Raw genomic sequence first — 21,699 nt, forward strand, 5'->3', positions numbered from 1 at the left:
AAACCTGTGGTTCTCCTAATAACGCATACAGTTAAATCAAAGAGATAGCTAATCTCATCCTAAAAATATGTTTGCTGTAGGAAATGCACTGCCTACATTTACTCAGAATTTCTTATGAGAAAGAAATTGTCAGCAAAACTTCAGCCACTCTTTTTACCTGGATATAAACTATAACAATATTACTTTGTTGAAAGAGAACAATTAAACTGCTGGTCTAAGCACAATTTTATCACAAAATCTAAATTTTAGGCATATGTTATTATGGGGCATTGAATGGTCAATGCACATGTCCCTAAAACACTTTATAGTATATTGTCTACAAAATATGGAAAACAAAGGTTATTTGACTAATAAAATTGCTGACTATTGAAAATGCATCTCCTAATTTGCTGTATAAAACAGGGAATTACTAGAATCAATTTTCTAGCAATGTCTTCCAAAAAGGTGTCAGAGGTTGCTGCTTTTCTGCTGAATTACAGAAAGCTGTTACTTAGATAACTTCCTGTAATTTAACAGCAGGATCTGCTTAGTGGCTGCTGCTGTCAATTTTCCTTTTCTTTGCCTTTCTCTGTAGACAATGCAGTACTCCTCTTTCATGAGAAATTTGTGGTTTGCCTTCAGCACAAAGTGATCTGCTAGCTCTGTGAACCAAAATTGAAACTTGTTTCTTACCTCTCTCTCTTTTTATTTTGAGAAGATGGGAAACTCTTATGCTGGACAGCTCAAGACAACAAGGTTCGAAGAAGTACTCCATAATTCTATTGAGGCCTCTCTCCGCTCAAACAATTTAGTTCCTAGACCGATCTTTTCTCAGCTGTATTTGGAAGCTGAGCAACAACTTTCTTCACTAGAAGGTATGAAATATTAGTATTTATATTTCTGCTTAAAGAAAATTATGAACACATTCTTGAATCCTCCAGAGGCCAACATGAATATTTCAAGTTAGTGTAGAGAAGTTCAAAAGTATTTTAATTAGGTTGCTCTGTGTTTTGTGAAAAAAACCCGCAATATAATTTGATTTGAAGAAAAAAGAAAGATTTTCAGAAAATAATTATGCAATTCCTTTTATTTTGACAGAGTAAAGCTTGGCTCTTGCAAAGATTTATGTACATGCCTAACTTAAAACACTATAAATTGCCATATTAAATATGTGAAGAGTTTTTTGGAAGGTCAGAACATAAAACTATATTATCCTTTATTTTATATAGTAGTAGTGAGAATTATACCTTCTTAAACAGTTGTAAAAATGCAGAAGTTTTGTGCATGAGATCAACTGAAAGTAGTTGATTTATTTTGAATCAATGAAGCAAACATATGTATAACACTCCTGTAAATCATAGCAAGTTTTTGTCATTAATCTGGACATAAACACATTCTAACTTGATCTCTTTTTACAAAAGTGTTGATTTAAGCTGCTACCTATGTTCTCTGGTAAACCCCACCTATGCACTTTCAATTAGTATTTAGAACATAGAATTTCTCTGCAATATTATTTTCCCTTTGGCTTGGCTGCCTTTTTGTTCTTTCTCACTGATTCATTTTTCTCCCTGGAGGTAGAATACTTTAGATGAAATGCATACATATGACAAAAATACTCATTATATAAAATGGTCTCCTAATATGTAACCGCAAGTCTACTTAGTCAGGTGTTAAAATGTGCAGTTATCAGTAGGTATAACATTGTGCAGGGAACATTGTCTTGCTGGTACAAGTATTTCCGTGATCATTAAATTAATTACTGACCTCTTTTTATTGGATAAGTAGTGTTTCATTTGTTTCCCCTGTGTCTGTGTACTTTTTCTTAGTGTGCCAAAGATGGTGTAGATAAATAAGGAATGAAATATGTATAAAGAAAAATACTCTGTAATAAAATAAGCGTTCTAAAAATAAACAGTGCAGCAGTTGAAAATTGGTTAAATCATTTTGAAAAGATAAACACTTACCAATACTTCATTCTTAAAAAAAAATCTATTATGAAACCTATCTGCTTCTTTCTCATGCATGTTTAACTGTTTTTCTCTATTCTTTATTGCTAAGTTAGGACATTTCCATGAAAATATAGTCTTTGTTTAAGTGTCCATCTGCTCCTGCTGCTTATTTCCCACATGAAGTAATTATCCTCTATTCAGTATTTCATAATCATTTCCATGGCAACCAACTGTGATGTCACAAAGTGGATTATGACATCAGTTGGAAAAGATGCTGCAAGAGCAGATGTATTGTTCAGGAACAAAGGTACGGTTTTACACTTCTGTAACTCCTTTCATTCAAGGTTCTCAAAGGGCTTTATACACTTTCTGGGGCTGATCCTACTTTCCTTTCAATCAATGGTAACAGAATCGGGCCTTAATTAATTAAAACCTCACAAAACCCTGGCCCAAACCAGCCCCTTTCATGGCTGTCTCAGAGAATGGGAACTCTGTAGGGACTGAGTAATAGAGCTTTCCTTATGTTGCTCCATAAGGTAGGAGAGGTTTGCAATTTGACATTGTACATTCCCAACCTTCTCCAGCAACACCTCACAGTCTAAAATAATTTCCTCTTGAATCCCCTTGCTGTGAGAGGTAGAGGCAGTAAACCTGAGTCTTTCAGCCATGGATACAGAGGCTCTGTGACACTTCACTCTTGTCATCTCTATCCTCTCTAACTCTTGGCTTTGCCAGTCCCTGACCATAACTGTCCCTGGGACCTCCCTGGAGCACTGATTTTCCCTGCAAGGAGAGAATCATGAGTTCTATTCAGCGAGTCAGAAATAAAACCAAGAAGTTCTTACTGTCCATTTGCGTACTGCCAACTATATTGTGCATACACAAAATGCTGAAAATACAGATTCAGAATTATTTCTAAACAGAACAGCTCAGACGTCTTCCTCTAATGTACTGAAGTCCATTAAAAGTATATCTGCACATTACTAAAACTACTTGCCAGACTGTTCTGCTTTTCTGAGATTATCTTTGAAGTTTACAATCTGCATCTTTTAGTGATAGATTGTGACACAATTTGCCTCCTAAACTAAACCACTTTTCCCTTTATGTCTTTCACTTGCCATCATTTTTATTATTACATTTACATCTAAAATTAATAGCAAGTTAAAAATGCATTTTGCTTATAAATGTTGAAACTGATTATGCACAGTATATTTTAAAATATCACCATACAATGCATTTTCATATTACAGTTGTTGTACACCACTCAAATCACAAAAAAATAAGGAATAACCTTTTCTTCCCTAAAATAGTATGTTATTCAGTAAAAGGATTGCTTTTCAAGCATTTATTCTGTACCCTGAAGCTGTGGACATTTTTTCTCTTGTCATATCTATTGCTATGTTACTTTCTTGGCTATCTTTGCCCCCTCCACACTACCCCCTCTCCTCTTTTGTCCTTAACCAATCATGTTCCTTCAGTCGAGTAATTATTTCTTTGTCTGTATATCAGGTAAACTAACAGTTGCTTGGGTCCCTTAGAGCTATGTTTATTTGCCATTCCGTTTCACTTTTGTCAATATTATTGATGCATTGTCTCTGTTCTCCAGTACTAGCCCACCCATCTAACCTCTGAAACAGTCCAAAAATATTCCCTAAATGCCAATGTGTTTTGAAGGATCTTGTTGCTAGATTCTTGCCTTTCTTAAACAAACAAATCAAACCAAACCAAAAGCAACCCCTCACCCCCCAAACAAAACAAGAAGCCAGACAAACATGGAGTCTGATGTGGCTTGTCCACTTTAGTCTTGCATTTATGAGTAGCGTTTAATGTTTTCTTAATTTTCTTGCTCTTTCAAGTTTACAGAATGCTCCTCCAATTAATTGACATGTAGAAACTTTCTAGAGCAGTTTAGTAACTTTTTGATACCATTTGTAATAAATGGCAAAGGTATCTGGCTCTTGGTATTTTAGATCTCTTGTAAGGCTTTACCTTGACTTGGGTTGTATCTTGTCTGTCTCTGCCAAAACATGGATACGATTTTCCATTCCACCATAAAAGACCATGGCTTGAATTGTCAGCAGTTATAAATCAGTATAGGTACAAGGTAACCATTGGAGCTATGCCAGTTTACATCCACTGTATTTAGCCCTGTGTATTGTTTTTCCTCTTGGTATTGTCGGGAGAGTCTTATAATATGAACTCTTCTATGATAAACTCACTTTGAGGCTGGCATCAGAGTCCTTGTCTCCTGTTATTGGAGATGTTTCAGACTTTACTTTTGGGTACTGTGGTCCATCACAGAACGCAAGGCCCGCAGGAGAGTCTTCTGATTGCATCATGCCTAACGTGTGCATAAAACTCTCATTAGGCTAGCCTTGGAAAGTGGATGGGCTAGGATTTTTCAGTAGCATTCAGTCAAGTGCTTACTTCTTGTGGAATGTGTTTTTTATTTTTTTCTTTTGCAAAAACAACTAAGAAATGCATAAAGAACTGTGGGATGGATCTTCAGCAACTGCAGACTGATGTAACTCTGTTAACTTACGTGGATTTATAGTAGCTGAGCATCTGGGTTTTTTGCTGAAAGGATGTTAAGGTTAAATGCTGAGCAGAGTGGTCTGGAGTCAGAAACTGTTAAGCCTACAGTAGAAAGTGAACATTTCCTCTACTGTGGTTCCAGTGCAGTGTTGGACTTGGTTCTCTGATCTGATTTGGTAGCACTCTGCATGGGTGCACATGGCCTCACAAAGTGCAAAGGAGATGCAAATCAGAATCACAGTCTGTAATTCCACAATAACATACTGTTCCTTAAACAAGATATTTCATCCAAATTTTTCTGCAACCAGACATAGAGATGGGTAGCATTTTCTGGAGCTGCGTACTGTGCATAAACTGAACAGAACCATGAATATAACTCAATTAAAAATTAGACTAAATATTTCTTATACTTTATATTGCCACTTAGCATCCAAATCCTGTACTGCTGACATCAGTTAGAGACTTGTGGTTGAACTCAGTGGAGCAGGATACAGATTTAAATATAACAGCATTATATAGTAGTAAAATTAAGGGGCATATCCAGGTTATTCAAGGGCGAGAAGGTGATGCTCTCCTCAGGTTGACTCATAGTTTCTTCAACTGCATTGGGAATGTTTATGGAACAGGGTGCTAGTCAGCTTTGGAAAGGATTTCACAGTCTGGACCTGACTTTGTAGCTCAGTAATCTTTGTAATCAATTACGTGCTCCTCAACTTGCTCTTGAGGTCTGTATGATTTTAGTTAAAAATAAGTTTTCTGGTTGTTGATCAAACACTGATCCTGCAAGTGCCTGCATGAGTAAATAATACTACTTGTATGAGCAGCCCCATTGAGTATGATTGTACATGGTTTTACATGTTTGCAGAACTGTCCCCATTTATTTTGGAAGCCTTGCTTTAGGAACAGAAGAATCTATCATGGAACATTCCTAACTCAGTAAAGATACACTAGACCCCAATGACAGGGAAACTTGTCCAAACAGAAAAGACTAAAAAACATCCTACATGAAGCTGTAGAAGTAATTCTACAAAGATTGCAGCAATAATGGTGCTATGTGGGACTACTTATGAAATACACCTGAAAAGGTAAGAAAAGACTATGGATCTGGCCCTGATTTGGTGTAAATCGGCACTACAGTTCTGTTGACTTAATGGAGCTATTCTGATTGACATCAGCTGAAGATTTTGCCCTGTGACCTACACAAGGGGCAGAGCTAAAAATGTGAGTCCAGTCGTAACATTGTCTTTTCTTTGGGTTTCAGCACTTACTAATGCAACTTTCGTGTTCTTTGGGATATTTTTAAATGGCAATAGGTATGGAAAATTCTGCTCTATGCAGTTCTTTATGATGCTGAAGACTGGTGAAGGAGGTGGATCAAAATTTTTTCATCTGCTGTTTCAACCCTATGGGTTTTCCACATGCAGGGGCATGTGCTTGCAGCAGCAAAAAAAGTAGCAGCATAAATTTGTGCTGCTACTTTTTGCCACTGACTACACCCCTGCATGTCTAATTTGGTGCAGGGTAAAATGCCCCACTTCATGGAAACTGCTGTAGGACCAGCACGCTGGAGGAGCTAGGGTGGAACTAGAGGAGGGGAGATGCTCTGGCTGGTTGCCAGAGCCTCTCCTGGGAGGACCGAGCCTCTGTGTCTGTCAGCTCATGCTTCTGTGGTGTGTGCCATGCCACTTGTTTTTTGTGGGGTTTTTTTTTTTGCTACTGGTAGTTCCTTGTAGCAACTTTTGCCCTTGTGCTGCAAAATTTGCAGCATGGGGCACATTTTAACATGCCAGGTGTGCATTTTGTGGTGCCACAAAGATTTGTGGCACCACAAACGGTAATGTGTCTGCATGTCTGGATCTGGCCTAGGAGTATAGGGCTGCTTTTCAAATATTTAAAGGGACAGCATTTTTAAAACATTGATTAAGGCCATGTTAAGCATTTAAAAAGATCTTAAGAGTGGCTTACAAATCATGTTTGAAAAATATAATTCTGAGCTTCTTTTTACTTATGTTTTGTTTTACAAGCTTCTGTTTTACATCTACTTTCACTGCATTTCCAGTTTCAAAAGTTTTACAAAAGCTAAAAGTTCCTTTCAACACAAGCTGAGATTCCTATATAATCACCAGATTCCAGGAACATGAGCTTTAAGAAAAACATGATAACTATCATGAAAGTTACCAACAACGCAGTTCACTGTAGAGATACGGGCATTCTGCTTTTCCTCACAGCTTGCTAAAACTGGGTTACTGTGCTCATTCTTTGGTTCAGTGGTTGATTACTGTGTGTTCTCTAAGTGTAGTTTGTTTCTGGTACCTTATAGCAGGCAGCAGAGCAGATAATGAGGAAGAGGAGGAGGAGGAAGAAGAAGAAGGTTCAGAGTCAAGTAGCCCTCCTATTGCTTATCAGATGAAGCCTCCTCCTGAAGGCTGTTGCACTACCGATGGTGAGAAATATATAAGGCTAGAAATATGGGACAAGTCTGACAGTTCTTTTTCGGCATGGCTTCTCTTGGTATCGGGGAGTTATGTCCCAGTAAAAAAGAGCAAGACTTAGCCCAAACATCATAACAGTTATCTTTGATGTTCTTCAAAATTCAGGCTCTGCTGTATGTAGAAATTGTGAGAATGCCAGCATTTGTTAAGCCTTTTTTTGTCAAAGCTGGAAATCTTGGTTGCCTATATACTTTTGTGTGTCCCTGCTGAATCTGTCAAAAAAACCCTTTGAGTTCAAGATAGTTGCAAGTATTATGCCTGTTGCTGATTTTTTTTTTTTTTTATTACCAAATTTTTCTATTAAAAAAATGCTTGTTCTTTATTGCCGCAAGAAGAGAGGGACAGCATAGAAACAGTGACACTGAAGTGACACCATATGTAGTGTCTCTTTTTAAATATTTAACTTAGTATGCTCTGGTTAATGTTGTTAACTTAGTTATATACACTTCCAAAAAAAAACAGGCTGTGAAGTGCATTCTAACTCTGTTGCATGAAACATCATTTTCTGCTTATTAATCTATTTATTCTATTACTAGCTTTATTTTACAGCTGGCCTGTTAGCAAAGAGAAATATTGACCATAACTTGAAACTTGACATTGAAGTTACAGTTGAACTCCCAGGCAGATGTTTTTCTTTTATAATAATAAAATGTTATATTTGTTGAATTAAAGCAAGCGTGAACAATTAAATAACATCTCTTTTGACCTTAGAAATGTGTTGCCTTACTTTTTTCCTTAGGTTTCTGCCAGGCTGGTAAAGACTTGCGGCTGGTGTCCATTTCCAATGATCATATTGAAGTGCCTTCAGGGTTTTTACTTGTTGGTGCGAAATCTCCAAATCTGCCTGATCAACTTTTGGTGTGTGCTGTAGATAAAAGATTCTTGCCAGATGACAATGGGCGTAATGCCCTGTTAGGTAAGTGTCTTTGCTAGCACTAAATGGATGCTGTTTTGAACTAGAGTCATCAAGTTCTCTTGCACAGTGTGTGTGGCATGTCCCACATCTGTTACTTGTAGATGAACATCCTCACTTATTAATCATAACAAGATACCTGTCAGTTGTTTGGACCACTGAGGTTCATATCCCTTATTTAGATTGTGTTGTCCTTAGTGCAGGTACCATGTCTACCAGTATATTTGAACAGTTTCTGGAACAATAGGACCCACATCTTAACTGAAACTTTTGGATGCTATTAAAGTACATATCAATAAGAATAATAATTCTAGCTCAGAATTTTGGTTTAACATTTAAGCGGATAATGGCATGGGCTTTCGTTTGATCTTAACATATGAATAATTTCAGAAAAAGATACTGCTGTATCGTGTTGGTGGTACTAGTCCCAGCTCTTTTAATAGCATTGGACATGAACCAAAGCTTGTTGATATCAATGAGAGGTTTTCCATTGAAACAGGCCACTTTTTATCATCAAGAGTACTGTTGAAAAATTGTTATATCTCTGAATCACATGGATGCATCAGCCAAATATGAACATGATAAAATTGGACCTTATGTATTTACATGGAGTGATACATAAAATTATGAGAATTATGTTTTCTCTCATGCACTTTTAGGTTTGATATGCAGCATTTCCTTTGCTAGCCTCAAGAGTGGTGCTTTGTTCTGTATGTGCAATACCAAACTGTAATGATAGTGTCAAAAAGGAATGTATTTTTCACTGGGTTTGCTTTGCTGTTGATTGAGAAAGCATCCGAGTCATTGCACTTCAACAAATACTGAGGGATGTGATGCAAACTCATACCAATTTGAATAGATCTTAAAGATATTTGGGATAGCAGGGTGGTGTGAAGATGCATAGGGTACCTTCATGTACAGTGACTACTTTCACCACGTGATCCTGCTGACTTGGATTGGTCACACTACAATTGACCAGTGATTGTAAAGGAATTAAGAGGCTTGTAAATCAGCAAAGTGTTGTCATTTTAAAGATACAGACAGGGATGTTGTACCACTCAATTCATTCACTGTTAGCACTATTAACAGCTTAAGGTCCTTAGGCTGTTAGCACAGAGGAAGCAGTAGATTTGTTAATTGCAATGCTAAACAAGAACAGAAAGGGGTAATAAGAAACATAACTAATGTTTTTTTATGCTACTTGTGTCTTCAGATTATTTAGTCAATACTATTGTAGTTTCCTGAAGCTATTTATCAGTTTATTTTTGATATTTTTATCACACTTGAACGCCCATAAATTGAATGCTTTGCCTTTGTGAAACATTTTAGTAAAGCAGTAGAATAGCCTCTGCAACACCTGGAATAAGCTCCCCCCAGAAAGCAGCTATTATGCAGAGTCAAGTCCACCAAAACTAGAAGCAAAGCATCATTCTTGATTTTAGCTTGATAGAGATTATGATGCAGTCTGTTAATTTGGTGGTGGTGTGATGGTATGTTACCAATGTCTGGCCAGATTTACAAAGGTTATTTGATTCTGTTCTCACATAAACTGGTCTAAATGAGGATTAACTTTATTGGATTCTATATAGCTATAGCAGGGAAAAACCCATGCAAGTGAAGTTAGGATCTAGGCATACAATATCTCACCAGTCAAACAGTTTTGTGTATCACTAATGGAATAAGAGAGATGACTATACTTGTTTTCAATCCCTTGTCTGCTGGACATGGGGACCATGTTGTTGTGGGCTAGATTCAAGCTGGTAAACTGTTATAGCCATGAAAAGCTCTTTTCATGTGACTGCTTTTGAAAAAGAAAATAGCAGGTTTGTTTTGTAGTCTGGAGGCTTACAACTATTTTCCTTTGTAAAATCTTGGCCACTGTCACTGGTATTTTTAAGCAAAGTAGAAAATGGTGCCCCAAATTCTTTAGAAATAGTGACTCAATTAATGGCATCTGGCACTTTCAAGGAGGTACTCAGCACTTGGCAGAATTAAGTGCAGTGTTTGTAAATACAGACATCTCACTTTCTTTTGGCTCTTTTGGTGTTTCATTGCTGGGTTGATTGCATTTATATCAGGGGGGATATTGTTCAGCATTTAATTTAGATTATCCAAAAGGAATTTATTTGGAGGCAACACATGCTCATGAAATAGATTAGTAGTTTGCTGATGACTCCTGTACTGGCTCCAGAACAGTTTGTAGCTTTGCCTCTCGGTCATAATAAAGCTGCAGAAGAAAAACCTGTCCAGGAAGTGTCTTGGTAGCTTCCTGACTGGTCTTTTGATGCCTGGTCTTGTCTCCATGACAGGCTGTTGATATGCCTGTCGGGCATGTGTGGAATTGGTTTATTGATTATGTTAAATAGTTGCCTAACCCTTCAAAATAGAAGTGTTCTTGTGATTCATGTGCCATTTCTATTAGAGAATTAATGAATTTTTACTATTCCAACTATTATTCCATTGGAAAGGCCCCTTCTGTGGGGAAACAAATGGGTTTTTTCCCCATCCATCAAAAATAAAGGTTTTTAAAAAAATTGTCACCTTAGTTTGTTCCAAGAAAGGCTCCTGATTATCGCACCAGCTTATCTATATTGATCACAATTAGATCCCTGACGTCAAAACTCTACAGGGAATTCTCAGTATTTGACCATTAAAGAGGTCATTTCTTTGTGTTTGGAGATCTGATATGGAACAGGTATCACCATTGTGATTGGGGCCTCAGATTTCACTGGCTCCCCATTAAATTCAGCTAAGCCCTAAAAGCTCTATGTGTTTTTCTTTCAGTTATCATTCCCTGAGGTGGGACTGGAGATAAACAATGCAAGTTTTGTTTTCATCTTTCTCCCAAAGAGTGCCAACAGCTGCATAGCTCCTCCCTATTTTTATTGCTAGTAATAAGAAATACATTTTTGTAGATAGTGGGGAAACCAGAATAATAAAGTGGAAAAGATTAGTTTGCTTGTTGTTTGTCATACAGATTGCAGATGAAGTTTGAGTGGGAAGTACTGTGCTTTTGCTGTTGCTGTTTGTAATGCACAACAATGGTACTATGGCCATTATTCTGGAAAAAAAATAACCCCAATTCAGAGGAGTGCTCCGGCCTGACCTTATTTCAGAAAAGATGGAACTTCAATCCTTTGGGTGGAATTAAACAGACCAGCATTGAAAAATGAAAGCTCATCGTGAAGACTTGGTTGTTAGCTTCTCATGAATAGTACTGGGCGGTAAATGGCTATCTTTCATTGGAAAATTTCAAGTTTTTGTTGCAGAATCCAAAACCTGCAATACTTTGGGTTTGGCCTTTCTGGTGCCAAACAGAAATTTCTTGAGGGAGGCAGACTTTCCTCCCCCAAAAATCCTTTAGTCAGAAACCCAGTTTTTGCTCATAGAAGTTTTAGTGGCAAATTTTTGGCCAGTCAGATTCCTGAAAACTGTTAGATTGGTATTCCAAGGCACTGAAGTCCTCTTCTCTACCATAGAACAAGGGCCGTACAAACAAATGCTGTCTTGCCAACATGACTTAAACCTGATACAGAGGGGCCAGTACTTTTGTAAGAATTCTTCATGCTCTTTCAGTTTTTTATGCATCTTCTCTATCTGATTGCGGGATGCTGATTGGGGTATTGCTTCTTTGAATAGGGGATGGGATGTGATTAGATTCAACCAAATTCATTCACATAAGCCACTGACTTCTGATGGTTAGCAGCATTGAGTCTGCAGAATGAGACTGGATTTGAACTGGTGACCCAGAGGGGAAAGGCTTTTATCTTCTAACTCCATGTATTGATCACTAATTCTCTTGTGAAATCAATCTGATGACATAGATAAATTGGGACACCTTATATTTGCCTTGAATCCCCTGACCTTTGCCCTTTCTTTAATGTATGGAAGCCTATTTGATTTAGCTTGCTTATGAAACTACCTGTCCCTCTGTTGACTGATAATACCAGACCTGGCATATAGAAGGCATGCAAAAAAGAGAAGGATTATGAACTATTTGACTTATCAGTGTGTACAAGCCTATTGTCATATATTGCATTATTACAAGGTTGACATTATAATTTAATTTAGGAATTACCCATACAGTAGTAAATAGTAATAGAGGGCAGCTGTATTTCACCATGCATTGAAATCAATATCCACATTAATAAAATTAGACCTTCTTAGGATTTCTTATCTGTAAGATGAGGGCCTACCATCATTTGACTGTTTTTATCTTCCCCATTACACTAGTCCAATCTTTAGCTGATACATCGTGGCTTACTTACACACCTCCTTGTAATAAAAGCATTGTCTTACCGTTCTGAAGCTACAGCTAAAATGTATCAGTGAAACCAGCTTTTGTCAATGAAAGCTGAGTAACAATAGGGGGAAATGGTCTTGTAGGGAACTTACAGGAGTGAAAGTACAGCACAGAGAAGTTGGAAGGTGGTTTGGGAGTGTGGTGGGGAGGAATGATAGGTGTAGTTTTGAAAATGCTTTTCTTACAAAGGAAACTCTAAATAGTGCTCTCTTAGGTCCTTTTTAGAAAAAGTATTCAATAGTAGATGCATGAGAGATGCTTAACTGCTCTTGTGTGTAAACTGTGCTAAGTAAAGGGTAATATTTTTAATAAGTCTCACATGACTAGCTCTCTGGAGGAGTTCAGAAAGGGCTATGGAACATTTCAACTGAAACTTACTTCTAGCTTGAGTGTGTCCTTGCTTGGTAGTGACTTGAGCATGAAATAACCATACTGAGGCTTTTTGATGTCCATGTTTAAAGATGTCTTGCTCCCATGGGTGAGCACGTCCTTCATCAGTGTTGGCAGCCTGGTGGGTAGGAAGGATAGAATAGGCACAGACTGCTGTTTTGTCCTAGCAAATGGTCTGTCTGAGCTCAGATCTGGGGGAAAAATAGTGGGCAGCAGTGTAAGGAAATTTGCGCTGCTGTTGGTTGGGCCCGCTGTATTCTGTTGATAAACAGTAGATGTTATATCCAACTGATGCACCTTCATGAGGACTAAAATGCTTAAGATCCACACAAACAAGTTCAGTTTTAACAGCATCTGTTTTATTTTTGTTTTCTTTTACTGTTGTCTTCAGCTAAGTAAAATGACCTTCACCAACCTCTCTGCCAGAATTTAAGATACAATGGGCATCATTCAATACTTTTCAATTCCAACATTTCCCTAGCAAAAGGGCATAGTATAATTAGGGGTGGACGAGCGGGGCACCCACTCCAGGCACCAAATTAGGAGGGGTGCCAGATTCCCCCCCATCCCACAGAGTCTGCATCCTGGCAGCATTGTCATGCTGGGAACTCTGAAGCTGCTCCCAGCTGCTGTTGATTTAAGAACAGTAGCCAGGTTGGGGAGAGGACATATGGTGGCAGCAGCTCAACCAGGACTATTTAGAAGTTCACATCTGGGTAAGGCTGCTGTCCTCTTGTCTGGCTGCTGGACCTGTGCCTCCCCCAGTCCAGCTCTTGGAACCTGTGTCTTGCAGCATCCCTTCCCCCCAACCTCTGCTCTCCCATAGGTATTACCCCAGGCACCAGATCAGCTTCTTATGCCATTGCAAAAGGACTTTGTTCTCATAGAATGCACATGCATTTAGATCTTTAGTAAGTTCTGTTGAATCAGTAAGGCACTGATAAAGGGAGTGACCAGACTGTAATCTAACAGTACTTTTCCTGAGTACTCCTTCAGAGCAGGCTTTTACAGAGCATTATGTTTCACTTTTACCTTGGAAGAGCAAGAGCATTGACTGTTAATATGAAAGTTTAATTTGCCTGAAATGTGTGATTTGAATATTGTTTGCACATTATTGTTTATTAAACTATGGACCTTATCCTGTATCCACTGAAACTGAGAGAGTTTTGCCATTAACTTCAGTTTTTTACCTTGTAAGAAGATTTGGTAGAGTATGATCCCCTCAAGAAGTGCTTTGTGGAGGGGAGGACAAAATCCTTCCCAAGCCTCTTGATAGTCTGGTTGACCAGGAAGGATGTGGTTCTCTTTACAGATAGCTCAGGCGAGGCCTCTGCTTAATGTTCAGTCATTGTCAAACAAGCAAAGAAACAGCTGAAGTGTATAAAAATGGGGTAGAAAGCAATAATTAAATTATAATGATGCCATATAAATTAATGATATACTCTTACCTGGAATAATGGGTTCAGCCCTATTTCAGAAGAAGTAAGAGAGAAGACCTTCAAAGATGGGGTGAGACAATATTGGAGTCAAGCTTCTATGTAGAAAAGCTTCCATATGGAGAATAGTCTCTTGATGGAGGATATCAGGACTCTTCAAATTAGATAAGAGGTGAATATGAAGGACAAGATGGAGGTATATATAGTAACAAAATAGGGGAAGCGAGAAGGAAGGTCAAGTGCTTGTTTAATTTTTCTCATAATCTAGAAGAGAAAAGAAGATTCAGTGAAACAGAAGGGTAAAAAACCATTACAATTAAATGTTTTTTATATAGGAATAATTTACCTGTTGATATCATGACCACAACATAATGGAGCACAGTAACTGGCATACCAGATCAGATTCATGGTCAATGCCTGTGTTTGCTAGCAGGAAGATGTAAGCAACATCATACTACATATAATAACCTGTCCCACATATTAGTTCTCTTCTTAATCCCCAGCAGTCAGGAATTGAAGCATGACATTTAATGTTTTTTCCCCAAAATTTAAGCTTGCTTTAACTACAGTAAGTCAGAATATTTTTATGATCCATGGACAGGTCTGTTCACCTCACCCCAAGGAATCTGGGGACAAGCCCCTTTGTTTCCAGGAAAATGAATTTCTAATGTTTTAATCCACCGCAAACTCTAATAACATTCTGCAAAAATGAATATTGCTAGCAAATAAATAAGAAGGCAGCACAAATAATACATCACACAAATATATCTATAGTTACATCAATTTAGCAAACAAGAAATCTTATAATTTACTGTCATTTAATCTCAAAGTCCTAAAATTGGGAAATAAATTCAAATAGGTGTGGAACTCTTAACACCTGCAGATGGAAACCTCAGCAAAGTGTGAAGGAGGAACACATTTTAAGAGTACTGAATCCCTGTATCCCCCTTCTCAGTAAAGGCTTACAGTGTTATTTGATGAAAAGGCTGACAAATATGGTCAGAAAGGAGATGTCCCTGTGTTATCCTGTTAGTCAAAAAGGAAAACACCAACCTGAAGCCTTCATCAAGAGTTGACCTCCTAAGACCAGGCTAGCCTTCCTGAGAAGCTTGTCTTTCTCGTGACTCAGAGTTCCTTCCCTTAGCCTAACTTATGCTAACTGAACCTAACTTAACAATGCCTACGGCCTACTAAAAACACCACGCTATAAATCAAAAGATTCAAACTTCACCTAAAGGTCTACAAGTCCAAAGGTCACTTCCTTTCAGTAGAGCACTTTTTTAAGGTGTGGGGTTTTTTAACCCTAGGATCTCCTGTGGTCAATCCCCTATGCCCTGCAAGGAGCAGTGTGGGAAATGCCTGCATGTGCAGTGTGTGGCGCTGCAGACAGGTCTGTGGCACCACATACTGCATGTTCATACTCGTGTGGATGTGGCCTCCCAGTCTTTTCAGTCCCACTCTATATGAGAGTTTTTCCATGATTTTTCTAGGCCAAGTGTCTAGGATTCCAAAACAGATTAAACTTTTCTATGGGTAATGACACACTGGCATCAGTACCACACAGAAATAAAGGAAAAGAAAATCTTCAGGCTTCCAGGCATAAGCAAGCCATTATCTGAGGAGGTAATAGGAAGAAATTTCCTATCATTGGGTTTCTTATACCATCTTTTGAAGTGTGTGGTACTGGTGCCTGGAAGAGAGAACGACAGGACTAGCTTAAATGTAGTGCATATTGATCCAGTAACAATTCTTATAGAAACAGATTGAAAAACATCAAGAAATATAATCCTATCCTAGAAGAGAGTACAAATTAACCCATCAGTGTTATTCTGCTTCTTACAGAAATACTCCTTCAAATAGAACCTGGATTAAACCTGCAGTTGCTCTGTGTGAGGAATTCCATTCAAGGAAACGGTGCAAAGTAACTGGGAGTGCGGCATGTGGAAGGGCAGCAGGAACACATTTGTTCCATGCCATGTACAGCTCCAGGCACTTTGTTCCTGAGTAAATAATTATAACCAAATTCATAGCTATTGCAGAAGCCTAATGCAAACCAGGCACAGAATTTGAGGCAGCTGTCTTAAGCTGACAACACAAGAAGGATTTGCTACTTTTCTTATATACGGCTCTGTCAGGAAAGCAGCCATATTAATGTGAGCTCTTAGGCACATATTTTAGCTCAACTGGGCATAAGCACTTTCTGAAAGTTAAGCACATGCTCAGTGCTGTCTTGAGTAGAGCTGGATTCACACACAGAAACTCATGCTTATGTGCTGTCTACCCAGGGCCTACATTTTCTAATAAACCTGTTTCATAGCCAGATCATAATTGTCAATTGGGACTTTTTTCAGACTGTGAGGCAATGGAAAATGTAAACAGAGACTATGAAGCTAGGCTATTTATTCACAGTGAAGGTTTAGTTAGAAAACCCAAAAGCCAACTTCAATTAGGGTTTGATTTATTTTTTTTCTGTAAGAATATGTTTGCAGTAGATTGCTTTTCTACAAATGCTTACTGTCTCCAAGGAAGAACTGTGTCTGAATGCTGTTATCAGTGACCTGTCTATCTTAACCAGATCTTGTCTATTATTTATTTTGTCAGGTTTCTCTGGCAATTGTGTTGGCTGTGGCAAGAAGGGCTTCTGCTACTTTACGGAATTTTCCAATCACATCAATCTTAAACTGACCACTCAACCCAAGAAACAGAAACACTTAAAGTATTATCTGGTTAGAAATGCACAGGGAGCACTTACCAAAGGGTCTGTAATCTGCTGGAAAGGGGCAGGTAAGATCATGAAGCTGTCTAGTTGGAGCTCTGGTTTTCATCTGCCAAGCTTAGATACCAGTGAGGTCAGCATCTGAGACAAACCTCAGATAATCAGATAGACAGAGGAGAGACTCTTTAAAGTGAGGCAATTGCTAAAGAGTGGCGTAGAAGCCAGTTCATTGGCGTAATAGAAAGATAGCATGTTGGACAATCTAGCAGTGCCTCTTTTCTAAATATTGTGACATCTGGATCAAAATTGTTCGTATTTCAAATTGTTTACACAAGGTTGCAAAGACAAAGCATTAATGCAACCATTCTCAATGGGTAAGAAGAGTCTTTTTTCCCCGTAGAATTCAGAGGCCGACAGTCTTCATCCAGTACCTGTTCAAGTGCATTGTTCCAACCTCCAGAAAGTTCAGGCCCATCTGTAACCATCACAAGTGACCCGGTTTCAGCTACAAACCCAAATACTCCATCTGGGACTCAGCAAACAGGTAACACTTAGAAAGGAAACCTTTGGTTAAGTACAGACAATCAAAAAGCTCGAGTCTGAAACAATTCAATCTTTGCAGGTTAGTCTAAACTGTGTAGATTAAACCAATTAGGAAATGAACAGACATTCACTTTTGATTCTGGAAATGCAGCCACATGCCTGCAGGGGCCCAGGCTGGAAGCCGGGGGGCACTAGAGCATATCTCCTTGCTCAGCTGGAGCAGACAGCTTGAGCCTAGGCTAACCCGCTTACCCTGCAAGGTGGGCTTTGCAGGGGAGGTGCAATTGAATCCTGTGATGCTGGGGGACTATGAGTTAACTTGAATCTGGAAGGGATTTTGGACAGAAGTTCAATAAATTGATTGAACCTAAATCAGTCTGATACTACATCTATCTGGGTTTATCTTAAATTGGTTTCAGCCATTTTAAAAGCGGTTTATATTAGCGCTGTATGAAATGGGCCCTATTTGATTCAGATTTGGATTCGATCTGAATCAGGGACAGTGATTCGATCTGTTGATTCGGATCACTATCCCTGATTCAAATTGTCCGAATCCGAATCTGACAATTCAGTGCTGATTCGACGATTCAGCAATTCAGACAAAGGCACAGCTTTAAAAGTTTTTTTCTACATACCTTGAAGTAGCAACATGGCTCATGATCGCTGCGGTGCTGGGGCACATGTAGTGTCCCTCAGGAGCATGGCGGACTCTCCAGCGTGCTCAGCAGCAAACCCAGATGTGGATTGGAAATACTTCTGGTCCACTTTTGGGTCTGCCAGGGAGTGCGCTGGGGGGGCCCCCATGCCTCCCTGGCTCAGTGTTTGCCCACAGGGGGACCTTAGGTGCTCCACCCAGACCCAGGAGGCACCGAGGCACCAGTCACCAAGCTGAGAGGGTGCGGGGAGCCCCCCCGTGCGCTCCCTGGTGGACCAGGAAGTGGGCTGGAAGTGCTTCTGGTCTACTTCCAGGTCTGCTATTGAGCATGCTGGGGAGCCCCCCGTGCTTCTGTGAGATGCTGCATCTGCCCCAGCACCGCAATGTTCAGAGCCCCTGCTACCTAGAGGTATATAGAAAAAACATTTAAAGCTATATCTACGTCCGAATCACTGAATCTGTCTGAATCAATTTGAAGGGTTCTAAAATCAATTCAGAGAGATTAAAGTGTTCTCTGATTTGATTCGGAGATTCAGCCACTGCATTGGGCTGAATCTTCACCAAATCGAATCAGGGATTGAAGCTTCGCACAGCTCTAGTTTATATGCACTGAACTTCTGTTGCGTTTACAGATTTGAACCGGTTTCTAATCACTTATATCAGTTTATGTGCAATTTCTGTCCCTAGCCTTTGAGTTCCCAAATAGTCTCATTTACTATCTTGAGTGCATGTATGTGTATATTGGTGGAAGTGGAAAGAATCTGAAAAAAATATTGTAAAGTACAGAATAAAACAGAATGAGCAAACATGAGGTGATTTAGAGAGGCTCCATAAATCAAGGAACTAGTATAATAGCTATAGAGAAAATGAATGACACCTTGAAAACTTTTTCAATACTAGCTCTTTTTTTCAGATAAATTGATGAAGGATTTATATATAGTTAAATATTACTAAATATTTCTTTTCTGGAATTTAGTTATCAACAAGCTCACTAAGGCTACTCAAATCTTAGTAGTCCATTTATTTAAAAGTGATGAAAATCGGCTTTACCATTTTGCAGCTGCTTCTTATCTACTCACAGATAACAACTGCTTTAGAAATTAGCATGATTTCAGTTTGTTCCGCTGTTCCAGTCAATTTTATGATAAAACCAGAATCCTTTTCACTTAGATAATGTGTAAATTGGCTTAAAAGCTCTGTTTTTCTTTTGCTAACAGATAGATTGGTTTATTTTTTTAATTTCATACAAATTAAAGTCATCTCAGAGTTTACGTATTATTTACAAGACAAAAATATTTTAAGTGTTAAAGGCAAGGACTTTTGTGGGTGATATCTTTTATTGGACCCACTATATAGTTGAAAGGGATACAGATAGGCTTTCAGATACTAAGTATTTTTCCTCATGTCTTCATAGAATCATAGAAATTAAGGGCTGGAAGGGACCTTGAATGATCATTGAGTCCAACTCCCTTGCTCTGGACACGAACACTGCTGAGATCAAATGTTTCCGGCAAGGTGTCTGTTCAGTCTCCTCTTGAAGACTTCCAAGGTTGGCGACTGCACCACATCCTTGGGATGTCTATTGCAGATTCTGGTCACCCTTACTGTAAAGCAGTTCTTCCTTACATCCAATCTGAAACCACCCTCTAACAGTTATGGCCATTGCTCCTTGTCATAGGCAACGTGTGCCTCCTGAGGCTGGGGGTCATGGTGACCGCTCGCAAGCGGTGACTCAGGCATTGGCAGCGAGGGTGGGCCAAGTGGGGGCAGTCTGCAGGTAGCCATGGCGGTGTTGGAGGTGGGGGGGAGGGGATCCCCCGTAGTTGATCACTGACTGGGGGGCAGCTGGATGCCGAGTCTGTAAGTGCCGGTGGCTTACCGGGCACTGCCCACGGCACTTCTCTTGAGGGGGCACCAGCGCTCTGCCTGCCCCCCCCTGCCCACCTCCTAAGCAAGGAGTGTTCGCTCTCAGGGGGGGAACCAGCACTCTCAGGGGGTGCACGTGCATCCCCTACACGTCACCTATGCGCCTTGCCCTCCCCTGGGGCACCCTAGTGAACAATTTTTCTCCCAACTCCCAATATTTACCCATTACCTACTTTATAGATGGTCACCAAGTCCCCCCTCAGCCTTCTCTACCCCAGGCTGAACAGTCCTAGATCCCTTAGTCTTTCCTCATAAGGTTTGTCCTCCAGGCCCTTAATCATTCTTGTAGCCCTTCTCTGGACCTTTTCAAGCTTCACCATGTCTTTTTTGAAGAGCAGTGCCCAGAATTGGACACAGTACTACAGCTGAGGTCTCACCACTGCTGAGTAGAGAGGAAGTATCACTTCCTTAGCCCTGCTCATGACACATCAGCTAATGCGTCCCAGTATGCTACTAGTTCTGTTGACTACAATGTTGCACTGGTGGTTCATGTTCATCTTGTGATCAACTATAACCCTGAGGTCCCTTTCAGCCATTGTGCTGGCCAGGACATCTCCTAACCTATATTCATGGCACTGGTTACTTCTTCCCAGATGAAGCACACTGCATTTTTCCATATTGAACTGCATCTGGTTCTACTCTGCCCACCTTTCCAGCTTGTCTTCTAACTCATTGCTAAAGATGTTGAACAACACGGGGCCAAAAACCAAACCCTGCAAGAAACCACTGCCCACCTCCTGCCAAGATGATACAGACCAATCCACTAACACTCTCAGGGTTCAACCCCTCAGCTAGTTCCCAACCCACTTGACTGGACTCTGCTAGCCCACAATCCCCCAGTTTTTTTTTCATAAGAGCATCATAGGAGACCACATCGAAGGCCTTTTTAAAAATCCAAGTATATGATATCAACCGCATCTCCCACATCTAAGCAGTTTGTTACTTGATTACAGAAGGAGATGAGGTTCGTCAGACATGACGTCCCTGTAATGAAACCTTGTTGGCTATTCTTTAGCGTCATGCCTTCTGCCAGTCTCTTACAAATGGACTTCTTGATAATGTTTTTCCAAAATTTGACCTCATATTGAAGTCAAACTAACTGGTCTATAGTTTTCTGGAAATTTCTTCCTCCCCTTCTTAAAGATTGGCACCACATTGATCCTTTTCCAGTCTCCCAGGACTTCTGAGCACCACGAGTCTTCCAATACCTTCGCCAATGATTCTGCAATGACTCCAGCCAATTTCTTCAGCACTTTTGAGTGTAGTCTATCCAGTCCTGCAGACTTGAAGACATTCAGCTGCTCTAAGTGCTCCCTCACCAGTTCAAAACTGACCACTGGTTGGCAGTGCCTTCCCCCTTGCCCGCATCCATCCAGTATCCAACCAGGCAGGCAACCACCATTTGTATGCAGGAACACAAATGCAAAGTATTCTTTAAAGAGTTCAGCTTTCTCCTGACTGTCTGTTGTCAGCTGTCCTGTCCTGTTCTGCAAAGGCTCCACATTTCCCTTGGTCTTCTTCCTTCTCCCAATATACCTATATACCTCCTGCTCCCTATATACCATTCTTATTGTCCTTGATTTCAGTCACCAACCTGATCTCAGTTGCCACTCTTGCCTTCCTTATCCTCTCCCTACAAATACGGGCTATACTTGTGTATTCTTCCTTGGTGACTATCCCTTGTTTCCGCTATCCATAAGCCTCCTTCTTCTTTTTTAAGCATTTCTTGACTCCTCTGGTAAGTCAAGACGGCTTTCCGGCCCCTTACCACTTTTCCTGCATACAGGAATGGACCTTTTATGTGCTCTGAGGATCACTCCTTTGAGGAATGAGCACCCTTCCTGAACTCCCTTCCCCTCCAG

The 21,699-nt window shown here is 39.7% G+C and overlaps 1 protein-coding gene across 1 annotated transcript in view; it reads left to right on the top strand.

Annotated features, from left to right (window-relative positions):
- Positions 1-21,699, top strand: part of GREB1 (growth regulating estrogen receptor binding 1) — a 159,402-nt gene that overhangs the window by 82,446 nt on the left and 55,257 nt on the right. Inside the window, exons 2-6 of the mRNA XM_025201830.1 lie at positions 698-854; positions 6,784-6,906; positions 7,695-7,871; positions 16,599-16,781; positions 17,114-17,257. Of these exons, the coding sequence (XP_025057615.1) occupies positions 698-854; positions 6,784-6,906; positions 7,695-7,871; positions 16,599-16,781; positions 17,114-17,257 (784 nt within the window). The remainder of the gene's footprint in view (positions 1-697; positions 855-6,783; positions 6,907-7,694; positions 7,872-16,598; positions 16,782-17,113; positions 17,258-21,699) is intronic.

This window comes from Alligator sinensis, unplaced genomic scaffold, assembly GCF_000455745.1.
Source record: "Alligator sinensis unplaced genomic scaffold, ASM45574v1 scaffold678_1, whole genome shotgun sequence".
NCBI lineage: Eukaryota > Metazoa > Chordata > Crocodylia > Alligatoridae > Alligator > Alligator sinensis.